Below are 26499 nucleotides of genomic sequence, written 5' to 3'. Positions count from 1 at the left end.
GCAGAAAGATAAAGGAAGAGGAAAACAGTTCCTGAAAAAGTTATGGTTTATACACACAGATGCAGACACACACTCACTATAAATAAAATATTTTAATGAACATAGAATGAACAATATTATAGATGTGAAGGAAGAAAAATAAGAAAAAAATTACCTGTAGTCTCACTAATAATCAGCTATTTAGCTGTTTTACTTTTTCCATGATTCTTTCCAGTTGGAAAAACAGTTTATTAATCTTGGGTTCTAACTCTAATTACAACATTGTGATCTTTCTAGCACCTTCTTTCCTAGAAGCCCTCAACCTTCTTCTTTCGAAAGCAGTGCTGGAATGATCCTACTGATGTCTGCTTAGACCTGCTTCATTCTCTTCAGGGCTTCTGCAGTCCATTTGTAAAACATTGTTTGTTTTATTGATATGCTACTCCAGCTAAGTTTTCTCCATTACTTAAATGAGTGTCTCCCTAAATAAACTGAATCTATCTTAAGAGCAGGAAAACTTCTTCCAAATTTTCTTCTGTTTCCCAAACCATGTACCTTATAGAGCATACTAAAGTACATCACTTGTTCAGAGGATGTTGTGATTGATCGCTTCGATACCTTAATTCAAGTTGCTCACTTTCTAACTGAATTATGACATTCAGTCTTATAATATTTTCTGAATTCTGGGAAAGTGTCAACTTTCCACTCCCTATATTTAGTTTTGGTTATGTGTGCACTGTGTAGAACACAGGAACCTTGCCAAGTAGTAAAGAATACTGATTGAACACTCATTATGTGTGAGGCATTTTTGCATGAAAACATATGTACTCTGGAAATGCCTGATTTCTATTTCTATAAGTAGAGAGAGTCATCTTTTTCTCTTGTCTTCGTGTCTATATTAATGTCAACTGTTCTAGAATATAAGTCCCAAGAAAATGTAACAGTGTGTCTTCAGCTTATGTAATGTACACGATTGCTCAGTATTATAACATTGCTTGATGATAAGCTGCAAAGCTAGTCTTCACTAGGGAACCTGACAGTCTTCTAAAGTTATTTAATATGATACCATTAGGTGCCATCTCCTAAAAGGGAAAAAAACAAAACAAAACTAGAAAAGCAAAAGCACATTGTTAAATGTGGAAATTGCTCTTCAGTGAAGGAGGTTTGTGTATATAATTGAGTTTAGTTGTTTTTGTTTATATAGCTCCTGTAATTTCCCTGTGCCAGATTCTGAGTCAAAAGAAAAATATCAAGGTGCTTAGGCACAGCTGTTCTCAACCCTTCAGGGTGGTAATTCTGAGCCCAGGGCTGTGCTTATTCTTGTCGTGAAATGATGCTCTTTGACTGTAAAACGCAGCGTTCTTTCCCCAGTGCTATTACAGTGACTGTCCTTGTAAAATCAAGTGTTAGTCATCAAGTCCTTTTAACAGATATCCCAAAGGAGAAAATAACCCATTATGATCTTATGTGTGGTTCATGAACTTTTCTCTGAAGTATTCCTAGGATCCAATTATGTATTATTGAACACATTTCTAAACCTCATTGGACGGTTCCTTCTTTGTAAAAGAAGAGCAATACTTGAAGTAGTCTTTGTATTTTCAGGGGTTTCAGTGGTCCTGGTCAGTTAGTCATCTCTAAAATATTTAATAAACTAAGTGATGTGGCTGCGTATTATAAAGCTTTCTACTCATCTTGGCCATTCTTCAAATTTTTTCAGTCATTTGGAAGAAGTAGGTTAATATGAAGTAAAAACAAAGAATATCCAAAAATGTAATTTGTAAAACAATAGTGATAAGGACTCATTTTACCTGATTTGAAAACATATTTAAATTTGACAGTTATCAAAACTGCATAGTATTTTGTTAAATAAAACATGATCAATTGATATGGAATGGCAGAGATTCCAGAAGTTAAAAGCTACTTCAATCATGTCTAAGACAGAGCAGAAATAACAGAATGATAGAGAAAAGTAGCATTTGTCGGGTATTTATTTCGATATAGAGAAGAATCTATACTCTGTTTAGATTGTATGTATGTATAGCAGTGGAAAGAGAAAACAGAACATAAGAAAAATAACATATACCATTGTTTTGAAATTTCTTAACATGGATACAAAGATATCAGATGAATATACCAGTTCTCTTTGAGGTATGTTCAAGGAAGATGAATGCTTGAGGAAATCTTCATTTTATAGGAAAATGTGCTGCCTCTTTTTATTACAATAAGTTAAAATGTTAAAACCTTCTTACTGATTAAGGTACTACAGTTAGATTTTTTCTTTCCCCATGGAGAAACAGGGATGTTGTTGATGGCGTTGTGATTGTTTCAGTTATTGTAGAGAATAATCTGTCAATACGTTTGCCTCATAATGTCGTTATTGATGGTGATGATGCTGGTGCTGGTGGAGATGGTGCTGGTGCTGATGGTGGTGGTCCTGATGCTGGTGGTGGTGCTGATGCTGGTGGTGATGGTGCTGGTGGTAATGGTGCTGGTGCTGGTGGTGATGGTCCTGATGTTGTTGTTGTTGTTGGTGGTGGTGGTAATGGTGCTGGTGCTGGTAGTGGTGGTGATGGTGGTGGTGCTGATGGTGGTGGTGCTGGTGCTGGTGCTGGTGCTGGTAATGGTGCTGGTGCGGATGGATGGTGGTAATGGTGCTGGTGGTGGTGGTGATGGTGGTGATGGTGGTAATGGTGCTGGTGATGGTGGTAATGGTGCTAGTGCTGGTGCTGGTGGTTGTGGTACTAGTGATGATGGTGATGGTGGTGTTGGTGCTGGTACTAGTGATGGTGGTGATGCTAGGTCATGTGCCAGACACCATGAAGAGTAAGCGGGGGGCACATTTAGAGGCAAGCTTGCTATCTTGGCCACATGTCTGTCTGTGTTACCAGACAGGTCATGAGCACATCACACAAAGTCCACCTTTTCAGATTCAGTGTTTGACATTTCCTCCAAAAGCTGTTTTCTTTATAGGCCATACTAATTTTTAAAAAATTAAAAAAGGCTTTTTTCCCATATTCATTTTTAAATCTATTTTTGCAAATGTTTTTCCCCATGCCCTGAACGTCTTCTCTTCTCCTGGAAGGTGGATTCTTAGTCATCTTTTGGAATTTTCTTCAAACTGCACCTTGTCAGTGAAGTCTTGGTTCCTGTGGCCCCTGAGGCCCACTGAGGCTCTCAGCTCTCCCTGCTTCCCTGGAGACAGCAGCTCCCTTGAAGGCAGGGGCTGTGTCCCGGCCCCCTTTATGCACACAGTGGGACTTACCACCTGTGTGGGGAGTGAATGGATAAAAAAAAAAAAAAGGAAAATCCCAATATTAATGTTATTTGCTAGGTCCTTCATTAAATTCTATTAGACTGAATCTTGTCACATTGACTCACTATAAACTTATTTAATGACGATCAAATTGTGTCTAGAACATGGGGTAAGTGGTTCCTGTCGGCTACTTTATTTTACAACAGGCTTTTGTTGGGGTTTGTATTTGTCTCATTGCTTATTTGGTGTTAGAACAGCCTTTTAGTGGTTACTGTCAGGTTCTTTTTAGTGTTTATAAACTTGCTCAAGGAGGTAACATTTATCACCTTTTTAAGGCCAGGGTGGCATTAATGAACTCTTCTTTGCTGTTTAATATTCTTAACAGAGAATATGCCTAAGGGCCTATCTTATTCCTCAGGAAGTAAGTTTTTGCTTTTTTTTTTTACACTTTCGGGACACAGAAATGAAAAATGAAAAAAATTTTCCCCTTGTACAAATTATTCATCAGAATCTTCCCATGCAAAATTTAAGGCTTCAAGACACAATGAATTAGGTTAAAGAGTATATGATATTTGTGTCAGAAGATAGAGGTTCTGCTGCAGATGATGGAGACCTCATTTAACAAGAGAGAAATTTCTTTCTCTGTCATGTGGTTGTCTGGATGCAGGAAGCCCAGATCAAGTAGGATGACCGTGTTCTCCATGATTGTGGTTTGGCGTGGTATGCCGAGGTGTCAGGGATTTGGGCTCCTTCTTTCTCACTGCTTTGTATTTAAAATTTAATACTTGTAAATTTCCTTTTTATTTTGTGTTTTGGTTATGATAGTGATTATCCCATCAGTAGTTGTGCTTGACTGGGGACCACTTCTTAGATGATTTGTGACATCACCGTACCTTAGGAATGAAGTCTGCAGGAAGGATATTTGTGAGCAGGGAGAGGGAGGGAGTGTAGGTGTTGCGTTTATCCTTCTTTGTTTGTTTGTTTGTTTGTTTGTTTTTTTCTAATGGGGGATAAAGGAAAATTTTATCTTTGGTGGTACTTTAACAAAACTACATTGATTTGTTAATTTACATTTTTCGAGATACTTCCGTGAACTAAACGAATCTTTAACACCTAGTACATATGACTCATGTTTGGATGAGATTATCTTTGTATTTTGAGTTAAGGCACAATAACGACAGTATTTGTAAATGTGTGACTTTTAAAGGGGGACAGAAACTCTGAGTATTCACAAAGGGCAAGGTTCTAAGTGCTTTCCGAAGGTAAAAGGTTGTGCTTTTGCATTTTCCTGCCACATTCTGCTGATACACCATTTAGAGAAAGTTCCAATTTCTGATGAAGAGCAGAGTGCTGACATGATTTTTCACTTAGGTGTGCAGAAAGAATTGGTTGGCTTTGTGCACAAAATAGGCTGAAATCAAGCCTTAATTAGTCAGACTTTTGCATAATTCATCATAGTCACTTTGAAAGTCCAGCTGAATATGCTCTTGATTTTTATCACAATGTGTTCATTTATTGTCTTTTATTAGTTCCTTGCTACACAGATATTTACGTCTTCCAAGTGAAGCCACGACAATGCACCAAGTAGCCTTTTAAAGAAATGGATTGTTACATAAGAATCCCAAAAGAAGTGCGTCAATCCATAAAAATGTTTTTCTTATTTAATATCATTGATATCAATATAATCAGCTTTAAAGACAGGAAAGTAAGCTAAGGTTCTTTCTGTCTCTTTGAATCCATAGGCTGTCCATCTGGCCCAGGCAAGCTTCCAGATTGAAGCCTTTGGCTCCAAATTCATTCTTGACCTCACACTGAACAAGTAAGTATTTAGTTATAATGCTGCTAAGAAGCAAGTGCAGTGAAACTTTACTTCATGATGATTAGTCAAAATAGTGTCTTTGTTGAAGCAATTGATATTTCCTAGCAGATTATGTCATATGCACTTAAAGAAAAATATAAAAGTCTGAAGTTAATTCTTTTTTTTCTTTTCCTGAAAGAAAAGGCATTTAACATTTAACTTGTTTAAATATCTCAAATATAGTACTTAGATATTATGATTTTAAATGGAATAAATATTTGAAGTAATGCTAGTTAATTAAATGTTAACTATAATCATTACTATATATAGGAAGCATGACAAATTACTGACTCAAGTATAATTAGACTTCAGTCTAGAAATTTCTTCCATTTTACTTTTCATTATGCAATTCACATAGCTTCCGTACAAAGAACAAAGAAAAGGATAACTTGCAATATCCGATGTTGAGAAGGTTCTTTGCTTCATAATTTTCTTTAATACAGTTTCTTAGAGATTTGGTCCTGATAAAAATTTACCCAGTTTTTCTCTGAGCATGTGTTTATGTTGATATTTAAATGCTGTTTCCTAAGTTGGAACCAGTTGTACAGATATCTTTGTACAAAGCACGAACGAGAGCTACTTACTTAAGCAGGACTTTTTAGCCTCTAAATGAGCCTTTCTTTGGTGAAAGAGATTTCCTGTATGGTTTTCTGTAGCTGAGGGAGCTCCAGTTAGTATTTTAAATTCTTAGCAGTATTTTGACTAGGACTGCATCTTTGCCAGAAAAATACCATGTAGTACTATCAGACACTATAATGTAGATGACCACAGTCAATATCTGAGAAATTACAAAGGAATATAAAGAACAACTATTAAATTTCTTGTATGCCAAATTCTGTGAGCTCTGCAGAAAAAAAATGCAGAGTCAGCCTGGGTGCTCCTTACTCAAGTGTTATTGCGCTTTAAGTCAGAATGAGTCAGCAGAACTCAGAGTTTCCTGTGGTAAAGGTGTTGCAGGTTTTCCTCTTTGAGTCTGCTGAGCATTGGTTGAGTGTCTTTTCACTCTGCTGTGTCAGCACTGTACCTGCCCAAGAGATTTGTCTTGCCAAACCTTAGACAGTGTTGAGTAGCAAGGAATGGCTAATTTTAGTTTGTTTAAGGCCCTCTATTCCTTTAACTCTTACTGCAATGGAGACTCATTCCAGACTAAAGGGTGGTGATAGCAACCAACATCGCCATGTGTTTTGAACATGAAGACAACACGGCCACAACAGAGCTCCCCAGTCACATAACTGAGGAAGGCTTACATGGGATGTCCATTGGACGTAGAGGTCTGAAGACACCTCAGAACATTATTTACCACTAGTATTTAACATGCAGAGGAATCAAGTTGAGCACCTACTCTGAGTGGCCCTTGCCCTGAGGAGCTTATAGTCTAGTCGGGAAACATTGATAGATAAATATAGAATTTTAGAAGAGATTTGTGTGAGATTTGTTGTGCTAGAGATAAACATGGGATGCTATGGGAGCACTAAAGAGGCAGCTCTACAGGCAGGAGTAGTGTGAAAAGTCATCCTGGAAATGGTGATGGTTGAGCTAAATCTTGGAGGGCAGGAGTTCATGAGGAGAATTGTTGGGGATGGGTGGAAAGGGGGAGGAAATGGAGAGTTGTGTCTAGATAGAGGAAAGAGTGTATACTAAGGAGGCAGGCACAGGTTGCTGTGTGGCATGTTAAGGAAGCATGAGATTTTCATTGACCTTCATGGTAAATTACAAGGTTGAGGCAGAGGGACATAGTCAGGATAGGTAGGCCCAGGGACAGCTCAAGTCATGGAAGATCTTGTATGTCATGCTTAAGAGCTTCACCATTATCTCCTGGAGTCTGAAAAATGAAGTAAGGGTAATAAACAGAAGTTCTGTTCTCAGAAAGTGCTAAGAGGCATGGAGAGGGAATGCGCTCAAGAAATCTTCAGTTGATGTGGTACCTCACGACATGGATGGAACTAGAGGGTATTATGCTAAGCGAAATAAGTCAATCAGAGAAAGACATATCATATGATCTCACTGATAAGAGGAATTCTTAATCTCAGGAAACAAACTGAGGGTTGCTGGAGTGGTGGGGGGTGGGAGGGATGGGGTGGCTGGGTGATAGACATTGGGGAGGGTATGTGCTATGGTGAGTGCTGTGAATTGTGTAAGACTGTTGAATCACAGACCTGTACCTCTGAAACAAATAATACATTATATATTAAAAAAAAAGATAGGAAGGGAAAAATGAAGGGGGAAATCGGAGGGAGAGATGAGCCATGAGAGACTATGGACTCTGAGAAACAAACGGAGGGTTCTAGAGGGGAGAGGGGTGGGGGGATGGGTTAGCCTGGTGATGGGTATTAAAGAGGGCACATACTGCGTGGAGCACTGGGTGTTATACGCAAACAATGAATCATGGAACACTACAGCAAAAACTAATGGTGTAATGTATGGTGATTAACATAATAAAATAAAATAAAAAGAAATCTTCAGTTGATAAAAATCAACAGGATTGCTTTGATGTGGATGACAAGGCAGAAAGAAGAGTTAAAGTTGACAGGAGGCTTGATCGGATAGCTAGGTAGAATGTTGTATCCAGCTGAGATGGGCAGCACAAGGAACAACTGGCTAAATGGTGAAGAGAAAAGGAGGTGAAATCGGAATTGACTGAGGGGTTTGGGACATACATGAGGCCATGTCTAAGAGGTAGGTGGACGTAACAATCTGAAGCTCAGGGAAGAGATGGGGGCTGGGGATTGTAGAGAGTTATTTCCATATAATGTTAATGACCAGCATGGTTGGGACTGAGATTTCCCAGGGAGGGTAGGTAGCACAAGAACATAACTGGGAGGATGGTTAAGAGTTGAGGAGAGGACGAGGAGCCCGTGAAGCGACAGAGACTGAGGTGAGATCAACAGCACAAGGGCAGAATGGAGTTTTGAACGAGGAGGGACAGTTCATTCCCAGACTGGGGGTGTGTGCAGGTAGAGATGGGTTTGCAGGTGAAGGGATGGCATTCAGGAAATGCTTCTTGAGATTTCCTTCTTGAGGACAGCATTATTTGCCATAGGGGTTGTGATGGACAGGGAGGGTGGGTTGAGGCTTGAGGAAAATGATGAAAATTTAGGCCAATTGCTGGGAGGGATGTGTGAAGAAGCTTACCAAGGTCATGTTGAAGAATGTATGAGCAACCGTTGTCAGAAATGTTATGTGTCGGTCTTTGAGTCATTCTTCCTGATGGTGTTTTTTTTTTTCTTTTTTTCCTTAATCTGGGTCACTCCATCACTGCAGCATGTGAGGGAAGGAAAGGAGGCAGACTGTGGATCAAGGCTCAGATTTTCTGCTGGTAGCACAGGGGAAGAAGAGTGGAGACACAGCTCTTTGAATACTGGTGAATAACTTGGGTAGTTAAGTATCAAGATCTGGGTTGGGCAAGAAGGTAGACGAGATCAGGTGGAGGCTTAGGGACTGAACTGGGAGAAAATGGAGGTCTCTGTAGGGAAAAGTAAATGCAGTGGGAGGGAGGCATGAGAGCTGTCTGTACTCCTGTGGTATCTCCTTGTGCAGAGTCTCGCACCTTCTGAGCTCAGCATGAGTGTGCGATTCTCTTATGCCCTAGAGATGGGGGAATTGTATGAGTATGATGTGTGTGGACCAGGGTACATCTCTAGTTTAAATGACTTTCAATGGCTGGGGTTAGAATAAGGAGAATTTTTAAATCAGTCACAGAGGAACTGAAAGAGCTTTTGAGGAAAGAGGGATCTCATATCCATCATGGAGTGGCCACACTACTTAAACAATTTAAAATTGTTGGAGAATGGAAAAGGAAAAAAGTATATGGTAAGTATGTAATCTGGGTGAAGGAAGAAAGCATACGGTTATCAACATAAACTAATCGAAGCAGTGGCCATAGAATCTAAATGGTTAATGAGCTCACCAGGCCTGGACTACCAGCTTGTGAAGACTACCCTGAGGTGGGTTCCTGAGAGGGGAGTCTTTTTGATTCTGTGCTTTTATAGTTTGGAAAAGTGAGGCCCTGGCTTGCTGAGGCATCTCATGGCAGAGATGTGTGTTTTATTGGTTTGTTCACCAAATGTTGAGCAAGCATCTGTTGTATGCCTGGGACCGCAGTGGGGTCCCCACCTCCCACCATGGAGCTTTGTTCACTAAATAAAGACAGATCATATGTGATCAGAGGGACAGCACGTGGGGGTGGCTAACATGATTTGGATGTCACAGAAGCCAGAAGGTCTGTCAGAGGAGGGACATTGAGCTGAAACTGATTGTCAAAGATGAGCCACCACCAAAGCTGGAAAGCTGAGGACAGTGGGGACAGTAAGTGCAGTGGAGGTAGGCTGAGATGAGGTCAGAGAGGAAGCCATGTAGCTAGATCATGAAGAGCCATCATCCGTGGAGATGTGTTTGGTGGGAAGCCATTGGAGGGCAGTAAGCATGGACGTCATACCATTGGATTTACATTTTACTTAGCCCAAAAAATCCTTGCCGTGGCCTCATAGGACTTTTGTCATTTTCCTTTTAGGATACTCCCCTTTTCAATTTTCTTTTGTTTTTCTTCTAGAATAACTGTTTTTCCAAGTTCAGAATGTTTAAAAAGGTTTACTAGATTAACAATGCTTAATGTGTATCGATCCTTGGAAGTCCTGGGGAGTCCAATGTTTGTCTCCTTCATACTTGTGATTGGAATTATGCCAAAGCCCATATCACCTACCATTAAATTTGCTGGTGTCCTCAGCAAATGTTTTAGGGAGTAACAGTAATCAGAGCTACATAATGGTTGAGAGCACAGGTTCTGGAATCAAACAGACCTGGGTTTGAATCTGGGGGCTGCCATTTACTAGCCTTGTGACCTTGGGCAAGTTTCTTCTTTTTAATAACAGCTTGAATAACTCACATGCCATAAAATTCACTCCTTTAATGTGTACCATTCAGTGTTTTTTGTTATATTCACAGACTTGTGCAATTACATCACTATCTAATTCCAGAACATTTTTGTTGCTCCACAAAGAAACCCTGTACATTTCCTTTTCCCCTCTTCCCCAAACCCTTGGCAACCATTCATCTACTTTTTGTCTCTGTGGATTTGCCTATTCTGGACATTTCATATAAATGGATTCATACAACTTGTAGCCTTTTGTGACTGGCCTCTTTTACTTAGCATGTTTTCAAGGTTCATCTATGTTGTATTAAATAATATGCCATTGTGGGGCACCTGGGTGGCTCAGTCGGTTCAGTGTCTGACTCTACATTTTAGCTTGGGTCACGATCTCAGAGTTGTGGGATCGAGACCAGCATTGACTCCGCACTGGGTGTGGAGCCTGCTTAAGATTCTCTCTCTCCCTCTACCCCACCCTCCCTTGCGCACATGCACGCTCTCTCTCAAATAAATAAATAAATAAATAAATAAATTTTAAAAGGGAGAGGGAAGTTCCTAGAAATAAATAATATGCCATTGTGTGGATATATTCTTAACTTCTTAAGCTTTAGTTTTCTTCTTAAGCTGCAGGTTGTTGTAAGGATTAAATGAGATGGTGTGTGGTACTTATACATGTCTGCTTATTGGAAAGGGTGGGTTCAATGCTGTGGACTGAATTGTGTCTCTCTAAAATTCCTATATTGAAGTCTTAACCCCCAACATGACTGTATTTGGAAATAGAGCCTATAAGGAGGTAATTAGGTTAAATTAAGTTATAGGGTGGATCCCTGATCTGATAGGGTTAGTGTTCTTATAAGAAGAGTCATCAGAAAGCCCTCCCTCTCTTCTGTCTGTGTGTGTTGGGGGATTCAGCATTGAAGAAGAGAGTCATTGATCTCATTGAGCTTCTGACCTGATGAGAATGGCACAAGTCCACTTCTGTTTCAGTCAGTATTTTTTCTGACTTTGTAGATGAGAGGATGGTAGTGGACTGTATGATCTTTTCCCTGCTGAAAGGGGACTGAAGAAAAAAATTAGGAACAGGTGGGCCTGTGGTTGGTACGCACTGAAGGTAATGAGCACGGTTGGGCAGAACCTGACATCCACTGGGCCATAATCGGGGTATTAATAGATAGGGTTGCTTTATCTAAAATGATGGAACTAGGTTTTGAGAGCTTCTTACACTAGCCTGTCTGTTTCTGGGCAAGGTGGGGAATCCCTTGGTGCCTCTAGATTCCACTTAGCAATCAGAACAAATATTCAGAAACTTGTTATGGTAGCTCTTCTGCTTGGAACTGGGTAGCTGGGCTGAGTCAGTCTACTTCTGCAGGCTCATGGGAAAATCCCTTAGTCCAAGGCTCCAGCCACTTTCTCCAATGTCACTTATTAGGAAAATTGTATCTGGGAGTCAAGGCTTGTCCTATACGGCCCCATTCTTTCATGTACATACTCCATTGGCTAGAACATGGAGTGGTAACTGGCCCCCCAACAAAGGTTAAGCTTTCTGTACCCTCCAACAAACCCTACAGGAAGACACCGCTAGACTGGATCATATTGAGATTTGGCCTTGGGATACATACATAGGTAGTGGTGATATTTGACATTGGGCCACCAGGAATCTCGGAAGAAGAAAATCAGTATAGCATGCCCAGCTGAGAGAAGTACACAGACCTCAACTACAATGCTCTTCTATGCGGAGCTCATTGCATTGGCTCACAGTGAAGTTTCTCTTCACCCAGGGATGGGGTTTGAGGTGTGTACTGATGAATGTGTGCAGAACGGTGGGGTGGTGCAAGGATGCAGACGACTGAACTGGCTTTACTGTCACCGTATGGAAAGGGATGCACTCAAAGAAGTAGTAAGTGTAAAGGCACAATGTAAACGTCAAAGTAATGCATTCAGTAAGGTAGTTCTGGATTTAGGAAAAGGTTTCTGTTCTGATTTTTTCTGGGCATCAGGGGTGTTTGATTTGAGATGAATATCTAGAAAATGCCGATTTAAAGAAATATATGCACATAGTAATTTGCTCATTAAAAGTAGTTCATGCAATGCTTTTGAAAGAAGAAAACAGCTACACTGATATAGTTTCGGTTAGGTTAAATAAAGAACCTGACTTTTGTGCTGATTATTATGGTTAATTTATTCTTTATTCAGTCAACATTTACTGAGAGTATCTTGTTTGCATAAGATACTGTGCTGAGCGGCCCAGGGAATTCAGAGCTGTGTAAAAGAATTCTCTCCGGGAACCCACAGTAGGAAAAATGAGATGAAAACATATACAAATAGTATTAAAATATGGTAGGAAGTGAGGCCTTGGCGCTGAGGGGAGGTTTTCTGGGGAAGGTGGGATTTGATGTTCATCTTAAAGGGTGCTGTCTTGGCTTTGGGTGCCCGGGTAGCGGACCCTGAGGCAAACACTCCAGGAAATACCTTCAGGGAGTGGGGATATGAGATGTGGAAGAGAAGGGAGCCAAAAAAACCTGATTTCCCACTGCGGCTCATTTCTGCTGGGGGCACCCTGGCAGTTGGGGGATTCTTCCCCAGAATGTCATCCAACTGACTGACTCGCCTGAGAGGCGAGGAAGCTGGAGTTTTGTCCACTAACTGCCAGTCTGTTGTTGGTTGAGGGCTGTTTCTGGGGGCAATAATTCTTGAGTACTTCCGGTGCCTCCTCTTGGATAGAGAACATGCCCTGAGACCAGGAGTCTGGGTCTTCCCAGTCAGCTGCCTGCAGTGTGTTGAGGTGGCTGCTGAGGGCCCAGAGGTGGGGCAGGGCAGAGTCTGCTATGTCCACATGCTTTCCACTTGGGGAGACATGGGAGGGGGAAAAGCGTGTTGCACACAAGGGAAGTGCAGGAGCAAAGGTGTGGGAGCAGGAGAGCATCAGATTCCTGTTGGGAGTAAGGACTGGTGAAGAAACCATCAAGGAGCAGATGGAAGGAGAACTGCCTATTTGGATTCATTGGATTCTAAGTGGGAAATTTAGTCTCTTTCAGCTCTGCAGATTGGGAGATTTGAATTTAAATTTGGTTTGTAAGAAGGAACATGTAGAGACAAGACAGGCCTCCTGCCCCATTTTCCTTTCATGAGTGAACAGGACCAGGAGTTAGGGGCTGTGGCTGGAAAAGAATATGAGGCAGATGGCTTGTATGCTAGCCTGACACTGAGCTGTTCTGTCTTCCATGTCAGCTTGTGAATCTGTGGGACTTCTGAACCAAGATTGGCTGGCCAAGCGTGCCAGTGCTGACCCCTCCCTACTTTCTGCCCATTGGTCCTAACTCAGAGGCTAAATGCTCTATTTCCTGACTTCTGAGGTCTGCAGAGGAAAGCTTTCTGCTACAGTAGCAATAATGGTGATGGACCCTCTGCTAAGCCCTTTACCCATTTTCTCCTACTTAAATACTTTTAGAACCCCATGAGGAAGATGTAATAATACCCATTTTACAGCCGAGCAGCTTGAGGCCTGGGGAGATTTAGTCACATGTTGGGATTCAGCATGGGCTGTCAGTCTGGAGCCTTATTCTGTGTCTGCTTTGATAACAGCACTGGACTGTTAAATTACAAGTGAGCCGGGCATAATGCTAATGATTGCTCATCTGCTCACATTAAGTAGGAAAAAAGAATTGAACTATTTTAGTCAATTTTTAACAATATAAAGAAAACCCCGAAGTCCCCAATAGGATTTAAAATAATCCTGTTTGTTGAGCAGACCATCTGCTGTGGGGCTGAACTGTATCCCTCCAAAATTCATATGTTGGAGTCCTAACCCTTAGTACCTCAGAATGTAACCATATTTGGAGAAAAGGATTTTATTATTATTTTTTAAGATTTTATTTATTTGAGAGAGAGAGAGAGAGAGAGCATGTGCATGAGCTGGTGCAGAGGCAGAGAGACAAGCAGACTCCTCGCTGGGTGGGGAGCCAGATGCATGGGACTTGATCCCAGGACCCTGAGATCATGACTTGAGCCGAAATCAGATGCTTAATTGACTGAGCCGCCCAGGTGCTCCTGGAGAAAAGGACTTTAAAGAGGTAATTAAGTTAAAATGAAGTCTTTAGGGTGGGTCCTAACCCAATATGACCAATGTTCTTATAAGAAGAAATTTGGACACAGAGGAAAGACCATGTGAGGACACAGTGAGAAGGTGGCCATCTGCAAGTCAAGGAGAGAGACCTCAGAGGAAACCAACGCTGAGCACACCTTGATCTTGGACTTCCAACCTCCAGGACTAGGAGGAAATAAGTTTCTGTTGTTTTAGTCACCAGGCTGTGGTACTTTGTTATGGTGGCTCTAGCAAATGAATACACATCCCAATTCATTTATTGTTTACTTATTGCAGTGAGACATTCAGCAGTAAGCTGTTGCTTGTTAATTGGTAGATCTTTCCTAGCTAATATTCCTACTGTAATTTCCAAGTGCTGTTTTGAGAGATTATGGTCTCTTTTGCATTTATGTGCTTTAGGAAGGCCAAACTATTTTGGCGGCTTTGAAAACATTTCTGTGATGATAAGGAATCTTAAGATGTAGAGGTCCCCAAAGTTGCCATAAGTATTGATTGCCACTGTGTCACGTGCAATATGATGTGGATGAATATTGATTTTCATTTGTCCTAGAGGCCCTAGAGTATTCTAAGGTTCCCATTGCTGTCAGGGATGAGCTGCTGTGGGCTTTCTTTCCCGAAGGCATCTTTTCCTGTTTAGGTCTAAACATTTTGATTCTGTAGTGCTGGGTAGCTCTTCTTTTTGCCATATTTTCTCTAATGAGGTGAGTACCTATAAGGTCTCCTTTGGCATTAGGGTTGGAGAGTTAACCCTATATTGCTTTAGATGCTTTGGATGTTATCACTATCATTTGCTTTTGATGATCCATCTTTATGCTGATAGATCAGGTCCAGAAACTCTTGAAAAATATATAATAAAGTATTGCCACATATTAATAGGTTCTAGTTCCATTTTTTAGGATGTGTATCCGACCTAATTTCAAAATAGTTTGAGAAATGACTTTCACGATTAAACATAATAATAGCAGAAACATTAAAAATAAAATCCCAATTAAACCATTGGTATTTATGTACTGATTCTTTATTTCCACAGGTAGATGAGATTTAGTATAACTCCTGGGTGGTTAAGGACAGTGGATGTTTGCCCTCTGCCTGTGGTAATTACGAGACTTCCTTACCCCATACCCTCTTGCCTGTTGACAATAATTGTTATGGGTGATGGAACCCAGGGAAATTAAACACCAGGCTGAGAAAATCAGGAGGGTCATAGGAGCTAGATTTAGACTCTTAAGATCCCAGAGATAAGACTGTGATTGTCTAGAAAAGAGCTATCTGTGGCAATAGCCTCTAACACCACAGAGGGAAAAAAGTCATCTAAGAATTTCTAGCAAAATCAAAGGGATCTAATTGTCAGTGGGATCATATTGCACTATTTAATCGAGGAAATAGAAGACATGTCTAGCAAATTAAGAGACTGTGTCTTCACTGATGATTAAAAAAGACCCTTTGCAGGTATCCACCCTAAGGCACAATGTGGGCAAGTAAAACTTGGACCTGATTCATTCTTTGGACTACTTCTTGGTCTTTTTTATTTTTTATTTTTTTAAGTAAGCTCTACACCCAGCATAGGGCTTGAATTCACGACCCTGAGGTCGGGAGTTGCATGCTCTCCTGCCTGAGCCAGGCAGGTACCTCCACTGCTTGGTCTTTTGAAGACAGACAAATTTATAAAAATTGCAGCAGGAGTTAATCTTGATAAAAAATTGGAAGGCAGAGAGGATTAGATGATACTAGGCATCTGAGATGAGTTAATTATGGTAGTTACTGAATTTAGATCTTACTTTTCTGACAGGTGAGAAAAGCCACATTCTGGGGCGTGTAATTACCATTATGTGATAGAAGAAGTTTATCTGTCTGTTTGGAGATATAAACGTTTTCCTGTCGTAGAGGAACATCCCTTTGGTTCTGATGTTGCCAGGATGTTAGGTAGCATAATGGTTAGTGTCTGCAACCATGGTTTTGTGAATGACCAGAAATGTTACACTTAAATGGACATTTCATATTGACACTCTGTATTAGCCAAGTGCGTGAAGTTCTTTCTAGCCTCAGTAGATTGATCAATAGATTTCCATGGATTGAAACCTTTTATAAACCATTCTGAGCACTTCTTATTTCAGAAAGGTGTATTTAGTACCTGCTAAGTGCCAGACACTGTTGAAGCCACCAGTGAGAAGTCCTTTCCTCATGAAGCTTACAGAACAATGGAGGAGAAAGAAGTCCATAGCTGTTTAAATGACAGTCTGAGTTGTGCCATGGCGGGGGACGGCAGGGTTGGGGCTAGAAAGGATGCTTTTATCACGTGTAGTTGGGATGGGAATGGATGGGAAGCTAAATGTCTAAGCTCAGTTCTAAGACTTAAGAGTTAGCCAGACAAAGTTTTGAGGGTCAGAGTGTGAGAGTCTGAAGGTAAGCAAGAGAGGTGAGGCATGGAGTGAGAGAAAAGGCAGGCTTGGAGAAATTAACAAAATCGCACAGCTAATGAGTGACAGAGTTGGAATCAGAACACAGGAGTGCCCACTATCACAGCCTTTTAGAGTTGAGACACTTTTCAGTGATGAAGGAATCCCACTGAAGTTATGTTTGAAAAGCTCTACAAAAGTGAACCTCAGATAAATAAATTTTGTATCACTTGTCTTTTATATCTTGCTTTATTTTCAGTACTGTTATACCTTATGTAAATCTAGCCTTAAACAATAATTTATTAAAATTTCGTCTTACTTAAGGAATCTCTTCCCCCAACTGCCCTTAAGATGGTCTTCTTGGTTCTAAGATTTGCAAATTTACTATTCAAATTGGCAAAGAAGTCAAACTCTCTCTCTTCGCAGATGACATGATACTTTATGTGGAAAATCCAAAAGACTCCACCCCCAAAATACTAGAACTCATACAGCAATTCAGTAATGTGGCAGGATACAAAATCAATGCACAGAAATCAGTTGCTGTCTTATACACTAACAACGCAACTGTAGAAAGAGAAATTAGAGAAACTATTCCATTTACAATAGCACCGAAACCCATAAGATATCTCGGAATAAACCTAACCAAAGAGGTAAAAGATCTATACTCTAGGAACTACAGAACACTCATGAAAGAAATTGAAGAAGACACAAAAAGATGGAAAAACATTCCATGCTCATGGATTGGAAGAATAAACATTGTTAAAATGTCTATGCTACCCAGAGCAACCTATACCTTCAATGCCATCCCAATCAAAATTCCAATGACATTTCTCAAAGTGCTGGAACAAACAATCCTAAAATTTGTATGGAATCAGAAAAAACCCCAAATCACCAAGGAAATGTTGAAAAAGAAAAACAAAGCTGGGGGCATCATGTTGCCCAATTTCAAGCTATATTACAAAGCAGTGATCACCAAGACAGCATGGTACTGGCACAAAAACAGACATATAGACCAATGGAACAGAATTGAGAGCCCAGATATGGACCCTCAACTCCATGGTCAAATAATCTTCGACAAAGCAGGAAAAAATATGCTATGGAAAAAAGACAATCCTCTTCAATAAATGGTGCTGGGAAAATTGGATAGCTATATACAGAAGAATGAAACTTGACCATTCTCTAACACCATACACAAAGATAAATTCAAAATGGATGAAAGACCTCAATGTGAGACAGGAATCCATGAAAATCCTAGAGGAGAACATAGACAGTAACCTCTTTGACATTGGCCACAGCAACTTCTTTCAAGATACATCTCCAAAGGCAAGTGACACAAGAGCAAAAATGAACTTTTGGGACTTCATCAAGATAAAAAGCTTCTGCGCAGCGAAGGAAACAGTCAACAAAACAAAGAGGCAACCCACAGAATGGGAGAAGATATTTGCAAATGACACTACAGACAAAGGGCTGATATCCAAGATCTATAAAGAACTTCTCAAACTTGACACCCAAAAAACAAATAATCAAGTCAAAAAATGGGCAGAAGACATGAACAGACACTTCTCAAAAAGAGATATACAAATAGCTAAGACACATGAAAAAATGTTCATCATCATTAGCCATCAGGGAAATTAAAATCAAAACCACATTGAGATACCACCTTACACCAGTTAGAACGGCAAAAATTGACAAGGCAAGAAACAACAAATGTTGGAGAGGTTGTGGAGAAAGGGGAACGCTCTTGCACTGTCGGTGGGAATGCAAGTTGGTACAGCCACTTTGGAAAACAGTGTGGTGGTTCCTCAAAAAATTAAAAATACCCTATCACCCAGCAATTGCACTACAGGGTATTTACCCTAAAGACACAAATGTAGTGAAAAGAAGGGCCATATGCACCCCAATGTTCATAGCAGCAATGTCTGCAATAGCCAAACTGGGAAGAGCCAAGATGCCCTTCAACAGACGAATGGATAAAGAAGATGTGGTCCAATTAGAGACGATGGACTCTGAAAAACAAACTGAGGGTTCTAGAGGGGAGGGGGGTGGGGGGATGGGTTAGCCTGGTGATGGGTATTAAAGAGGGCACGTTCTGCATGGAGCACTGGGTGTTATGCACAAACAATGAATCATGGATCACTACATCAAAAACTAATGATGTAATGTATGGTGATTAACATAACAATAAAAATTATTAAAAAAAAGAAGATGTGGTCCATATATACAATGGAATACTACTTAGCCATCAGAAAGGATGAATACCCAACTTTTACATCAACATGGATGGGACTGGTGGAGATTATGCTAAGTGAAATAAGTCAAGCAGAGAAAGTCAATTATCGTATGGTTGCACTTATTTGTGGAACATAAGGAATAGCGTGGAGGACATTAGGAGAAGGAAGGGAAACATGAAGGGAGGGAATCAGAGGGGAAGACGAACCATGAGAGACTATGGACTCTGAGAAACAAACTGAGGGTTCTAGAGGGGAGGGGGTGGGGGATGGGTTAGCCTGGTGATGGGTATTAAAGAGGGCACGTACTGAATGGAGCACTGGGTGTTATACGAAAACAATGAATCATGGATCACTACATCAAAAACTAATGATGTAATGTATGGTGACTAACATAACATAATAAAGATAAATTAAAAAACATTTCCTCTTACTACTGTAAAGATTTATATGAAGTAAGAGCTTAACATCAGATAAAAGGCTCATTAAGATTCTTGGCCATCATCTGCTACCAATAAGGAGTGTGTTATTTCTAGAACCATTGTTTTTGATGATTCATAGGCTAGAATCATCATTTAAAGTCATTTTCCCTTATCCTTTAAAATTACTTGTAATATTAGAATCCCCAGTATTAGAATCCTAACTATTGTTTATTATGATTTGTTTATAAAAGTGAGCTCTTTAAACAATCAGCCTAATTCATCTACCATGATGATATCTATGTGCTTTATATTTTGGTTATGTTTAAAAACAAACCAATCTATATAGGTTTTTCCATAAGACAATTTCTGCAGTAGTTTCAAGTCCTCATTTCAATTAAGATAATTTCTAAATGAAAAATATATTTATCTTTCTTACAGGAATATTTTTTTCAAATGAGAGGCAGAAAATCTCTAACACATTGTAGAGTGCACATTTCATGTCTTCCTCTTTTATTTTTTGCCCAAATGACTTCACACATGCAATAAATCAGACTAAACTATGTGACAGGCAGGATCTCACAGCATGAGGACAAGACTATGTCTCTTATAAATCCCTAGAATTTCTTAGAGACTTAATTGCGTCTGAGGCTCTTCCTCATTACTCAGTATTTATTCATTAAGCACTGACTGACCTGGTACTTGACCCTAAGGAGATGCTTTGCTCTTTAAAGCTATTCAGATGATGGTGAAGGGTTTCTTTATGTGACTATTAGCGCTCACCCGCCCTCGCTCATCCTGCTGCGCTATGCTACATTATGGGGAAACAAAGAAGAAGAAGATGTAACTTCTTTAAGGAGCCCATAATTTAGGGTGGGATTAGGGAAAGCTACAAAGAGGAAGAGTTGGTTGAGCTGAATTTTGAAGGAGGAATAATTCAAGGATGAGTAGATAAGACTTTCGGTTGGGGTGTGGGGCAGTAACTCTTTTGAGCACTCATTTTTTTCTTGCTGGTGAGTCAATGTTTGATAAGGGATGGTCTTTACTGGATACATACGAGTGATGGGCTGATGATACAGGGAGTTATTTTGCATCTTTTTCTCACTAGTATCTCTACCTGAACCAGCTTCCCAGCCAGGAGTAGTTTTTTGAGCTGTAAAAATGAAGTACTGGTATTTTACCGAGGTTAACAATGCAGATGTGCCTGTTTCCCTTGGGAGGTTTAGTTAATTCTCTTCCTATACGATCACTAATGTACTCATGACTGGATAGAAACATTTAGTGACAGCACTGCTTTGAGAAGTAAATACTATATCTGTCTTTTCATCCAGCTTTGAACACCTGGGCTCTTTGTGTCCTTGCAATTTGGTGAACTATAAATAATGAATAAACTGCAAAAATTATTAGATTTTTTTTTTTTGATGAAAGCAGTTTGAGGCAGGGTTTTCAGGTCTGTGGATTAAAGGGGGCAAGCGTTCCTGCAGCCGGCACCATCACCACAATGCCCGTACTGCATTTTCCTTGTTTTGACTTGATACCTCTCCTCAAGATCTGCGGTGTGGAAGAACTCTTTATGATTAAAAATTGTGTAACTTGTTTAAAAAGTTATTTTTTGTGTGTTTTATACGCAGGAAATTCTGTTTTTCTTCCTGTAAGGCCCAGTATAGAAGGCTTGCTTAATGCCTAGTTATACTGATTAGGAGATACTAATGTCAGTGTAGAGTATCTCATAATGTTGTACCCACTGTCCTATAGCAAAGCTATATAGAAAACCAAAAGAGAACCAATATTTTTGGCTCTTTCTTTGAAATCCACTTCCTGGTAGGTAATAATTAAATTACATGGCTCTTAAAGTAAAAAAATCCACAGATCCTTAAAGTGTTACTGAGCAGGTGTGTCGCACAGGTATGTGGGTAGTTAACTATGCTAATGGATGATATTACTACATTCATGAAAATTGGTGCTAAGACTTATCTCTGCCACAGCAGTGGATGATACAGACCCTGGAATCCAAATGTTTTCCTCCGTATAATTTGACCAACAGCACTGTAGCAATGTTTTCTCTAGAGTAGCATTGAAGCCCATCTCCTTCCTTTGTGTGAAATCCAGAGGGTCAGTCTTTGCTGCGTTCTTGGCATTAAGCGAAGTCCAAGAATGTAAGCACGTGTGTCTTTGAGCTGAATCCACTGTCATCTGCCTTCACCTGGGAGAGGAGTCTGGGTAGCTGGGGGATACTTTCCTGCCATGCTTTTCCATCCATTGATCCCTCTGTCATCTTCCACTTCTCAGTTAGGGCTTTGAATATAGCAGCCTCATGCTTTTATTTATTTATTTAAAATAGAAGATGTTTTCTTAATATTTGAAGAAAGCATAGTCCAAATTATCTTTTGAGACTTGGATTTAATTACAGAATATTTTCTATTCTGGTGTTCTTCAGAGTCTAAAGTCAAGATATAAATGTCCTTTTAATTCTTGAATTCCACATATGAATGAATCATATGGTATTTGCCTTTCTCTGACTGATTTATTTAGCTTAGCATAATACTCTAGCTCAGTCCACATCATTGCAAATGACAAGATTTCATTCTTTTTCATGCCTGAGTAATATCATATATATATGTATATATATATACCACAACTTCTTCATCCATTTATCAGTCGATGGAGGGAGTGGGGGAGACAGAGAGAGGCAAACGATAAAACAGACTCTTAACTATAGAGAAACAGACTGAGGGCTGATGAAGGGAGGTGGGTGGGGAGATGAGTTAAGTGGGTGATGGGTATTAGGGAGGGCACTTGTGATGAGCACTGGGTGTTGTATGTAAGTGATGAATCACTAAATTCTACTCCTGAAACTAATACTACACTATATGTTGACTAACTAGAATTTAAATAAACACTGGAAACAAACACAAAAATAAAATAAATGCCCTTTTGAAAGGTCTTGTTTCTTGTAGTAAAGGAGACAGAGTTAGGCAAGTTTTCTGCCTTTGCTGACTTGGCTGAAGTGTTCTACTTTTCAGTCTCCGCTTTGAAATTGGAGGGATTTACAAAGTCTGTAATTGTGACTCTTGAGTGAAAATGATTACAGGTGTTTTGTATATTTGGTTCCTGTTTTCAAGAACAACTTACAGCTTCTTCTTGAACTTCCTTTGAATCATGACAGATGGGGCTTACATGCATTGAGAATCATGCAGTCCAATTCCCTAGCTGATTTTCACATCCTTCTTACCCCACTGGGTGGTCTCCTAGTGTGTTCCAGAACACCTCCAAGCCTGAGGTAGCTGATTCTTAGACTGTGGCTGCCTTATGAAGCCCTTTTCTTCTATCTCTCTGTCATTTTTTACCTCTCACTTTCACTTTTTGCACTTAAAACCTCTCACTCATAGAGACTGAATATTAGTCTACTTCAATTATCAGCAATTTCTAGAAATTGGTCATGAGATTGCTATTGTTACTTCAAAATAGCCAAGATTCTGCTTGTAGGTGTTCCCCTAGAATATGAAATAAGAATACAGATCATTTTTCAAGAAGAAAAGATTGGAAAGTTATAAAAAGAATTTTTCTAATAATTGAAAAGTATTTTTTTAAGCATGTAATAAGTTATTTATAGTTTGTCCCTGTCAGTGCTTAGTACTATTAAACAGCAGGAGGCTTTTGCAGCTTAAAAATGGTATTTTGAAGTCTGGAAGAACTTTCTACAAGGTGAAAGCAATCTCAGGATGAATTCTGCCAGATTTTTTGTCTCAATGTGTTTTACAGATGAATTGAACTCAATACAGTCTATTAAGAGAACAGTTAATAACTGACTACCCATTAGTAGACATAAAACCCAATGTGTTAAGTATAATTTAGTTTTTTTTTAAAATTGCATACAAATATGTTAAAATATTTTAGTATTCTGGTTAAAATTGAAATGCAGTAACCTAAAAATATTTTTAATGTCTTCTTCGGAGACAATATTAGGCTATTTCAAAAATCAAACTTGATAATCGGTTACTTATTTGATTGTATTGGGGAGAATAATATAAAAAACACGCTGACTTACATATATATGTATATATGTGTATATATATGTGTGTGTGTGTGTGTGTGTGTGTGTGTGTGTGTATATATATATATGTTTTTAAGTTGGCTCCACACCCAGCGTGGAGCCCAGTGCAGGGCTCAAACCCATGACCCTGAGATCAAGACCTGAGCTGAGATCAAGAGTCAGATGCTTAATTGACTGAGCCACCCAGATGCCTCTAAATTTATATTTTTAATTATAGTGTAATTAACATACAGTATTATATTAGTTTCAGTTGTACAATATAATGATGCAATAATTCTATACATTACTCAGTGCTCATCATGATAAATGTACTCTAAACCAAAGCAAAATTCAACTGCTGGGGACTACACCAAAATAAAAAGCTTTTGCACACTGAAGGAAACCACCAACATAGCAAAAAGATAGCCCACCAAATGGGAGAAGATATTTGTGAATAATATATCCGAGAAGGGGTTAATATCCAAAATATATAAAGAACATACTTTGTATTTATTATTTTTTATATTTACTATTATTACTTTTTAAAGTAGGCTCCATGTCCAGCAGGGAGCGCAATGCAGGGCTTGAACTCATGACTCTGAGATCAAGACCTGAGCTGAGATCAAGACTCGGAGGCTTAAACGACTGAGCCACCTAAGCGCCCCTATATTTATTATTCTTAACAGACCTAGCATCCAAATCTGATTGAATATTTTCTTTTAACATGCACACAGCAGGCACCTTGTGTTGAAGGGTGTGCCCTTTAAATTGGCCAAGTTTTTAACCATTTATCTTTGTTCAAAACAGGTCAACTTCTGAAGAATTCATGTAAAAACTTTTCATAAATAACTAGTGATTTTCTCCGGTGTTACTGTGAGCCAGCAAAAACATTTCCTCCGAGTTTATGAAATAAATATTTTTTGAATGCGTGTTCTTTTCAATAACATTGAATCTTTACTATGTACAACAAATATTAGTGGTAAAAATCAGTATTTTGCATTGAGTTGAAGAATAGTAGAAGTCAAGCACTCATAAAGAGCGTGCTTTGGTGATTATGACTGATATCCCTTTAATTTTCACATAACTTCAGGTGCAGAGGGCTGGTGTACACAAACATTTGGGTCATTAATCATGTTTCGCATTCATGGCACACTACGTCATTGGCCAGGATGAGGCCCAGTACTGTAGGATGTTTTCATTCTTGTCTATCTCCAGTCTTCTTATTCTCCTCACTCCTATCCTAATGAGGCAATCATCCTCAGGTGTTTTATATGGTCTTTTATTTGTATGTGTTCTTTTTTTAATAATTTCAAAAAATTATTTATTTGAGAGAGAGAGAGAGAGAGAGAGAGAGAGAGAGCATGAGTGGGGGGAGGGGCAGAGGGAGAAACAGACTCCCTGCTGAGCAGGAAGCCTGATGCAGGACTGGATCCCAGGACCCTGGGATCATGACCTGAGCCGAAGGCAGACGCTTTAGCCGACTGAGCCGCCCAGGCGTCCCAATTTGTACGTGTTCTTATAAACATAGATATTATAGTTTTGTGGGCATTTAATTTTATTTTATAAATAGTGTTATGCCACAGATCTCTACTCAACACAATGTTTAAAAACCTATGCTTGTAACTGTGTATATCTCTCTCAACCTAGCTGTTAGAGAGTATCCCCTGGAGGGTATCTAACACTCTTCCATTTCCCCATGGGAAGAAATCTAGATTTCCTTCGGGTTTCTACAGCCACAAGCCATATTGTAATGGACCTATGAACCCTTTGCCTGTGTAAGAATTTCTCAGGGGCATATACCCGGGAGCAGGATTGCTGGGTCATAGGACAGATATATACGTAATTTGATGTAGTACTGCAGGATTGCTCTATAGAAAGTCTGCAACAGTCCTCTTGAGCAAAGCATAATGCTCAGTAGTGTTTAAATCCCATTCATTTGTAGGATGGGGCAAGTGTTTTTTTCCTCTAAGCATAGTTATTTTCTGTATGTTGGGGAGCTATTGCTTATTTTTATTGGTTAATGATTTCAGAAATATAAGATTAAACCATATAAGGTGAAGCAGCATCTCCTTCAGTATAAATTGGTTCCCTTGGGATTGCATTAATTTAGTCAGGCCACCCTGAGCCTTCGGGTAATGGAAATTTTACTCTTCTAGTGCACCGTGTCTTTCGACGTTGTCACGGTATTAATTTGAAAAGTTTGCATAATTACAAAGGAGAAGCATATTCACTTTAAAGAATTGGATTCATATTTATTTATTTATTTATTTGGAAGATTTATTTATTTACTTTAGAGAGAGCTAGAGCGCGCACACGTGCGAGTGAGTGGTGGGGGCAAAGGGAGAGGGAGAGAGAGAATCCTGGAGCAGACTCCTGGCTGAGCACGGAGCCCCACTTTGGGCTCAGTCTTACCGCCCTGGGATCATGACCTGAGCTGAAATCAAGAGTCGGTCACTCAACCGACTGAGCCACCCAAGAGTCCCTGGATTCATACTAATTTAAAGTTAAGTGTCATACCAAATGCCAAGAGAGCCTTTTCTAACTGTGGAATAAGAAGAAAAGTTTGTATGGTAAGAGGTGAGAATACTAGGAGGGATGAAGGAATACATGACCCATCAGCAACTAGAACATTGCTGGACACAAGGTAGAGGGGCAGTCAGTCAGGATTTGTGTAAGGAGCGAGAAAATAGTGTGGTGAGGTGGAAAGTATGCTTCAGGTTATAGCTAAATGTTTCAATTTGCATTCTAATTCTGCCACTTGGAGAAATAATGACACTATCTGAGCCTTGGCTTATCAAATGGTACACGGAGAACCAGCCGAGTGGCAGTGTGGGGGAGACCAGCATGTGGAACAGACCCGTAATAGGTGTTCGGTTCCTCCAACAAAGTGCACTTTCTACTTCTTGATGCTTCATGATCTCTTGCCCAATATTCTGTCATAAATTGATTCTGGACTTGCCTGGTGTAAGCATTTCTAAACAGTCTCTTGTGTATCTTTCTATTCATGGAAGCACTTGATTGAAAACTGTAGTAAGGTTCTATTTAAAAACCGCTCAAATTTATCACGGCTTCACTTACAAAATTGTGTATGCTGAAACAATGTAAATTTTGACCTATCTTTTTCCATCACCTAAAGCCTACAAAGGGCTGTTTTTAAAGGTCTAATATTGTGAAACTTAAAAAATATAAGGTTGCTGGGGCATGGATTGTTTCACTGTAAGGGGGTTTTGAAGATAACTATAGTTTCTTCCTTGAAATGCTAAACTTAAAAAAATGAGTTATTTTTGAAAGAATCCTCCCCAAATGGGTATTTTTCTGTTTCTTTGGTAGAATATATATTAGATGTATTTTCACTTTTTGGTTTTAA

The 26499-nt window shown here is 39.6% G+C and overlaps 1 protein-coding gene across 1 annotated transcript in view; it reads left to right on the top strand.

The window, feature by feature from the left end:
- ADAM23 (ADAM metallopeptidase domain 23) overlaps nt 1-26499 on the top strand; it is a 165454-nt gene that overhangs the window by 38255 nt on the left and 100700 nt on the right. Inside the window, exon 3 of the mRNA XM_028112217.1 lies at nt 4975-5051. Within this exon, the coding sequence (XP_027968018.1) occupies nt 4975-5051 (77 nt within the window). The remainder of the gene's footprint in view (nt 1-4974; nt 5052-26499) is intronic.

Source organism: Eumetopias jubatus, unplaced genomic scaffold (genome assembly GCF_037043125.1).
Source record: "Eumetopias jubatus isolate StellerSeaLion01/CBP00866 unplaced genomic scaffold, mEumJub1_p1.0 scaffold_3, whole genome shotgun sequence".
Lineage (NCBI taxonomy): Eukaryota > Metazoa > Chordata > Mammalia > Carnivora > Otariidae > Eumetopias > Eumetopias jubatus.
Note: the sequence above shows the minus strand (reverse complement) of the source record. Positions and strands in the feature narration are given on the sequence as shown.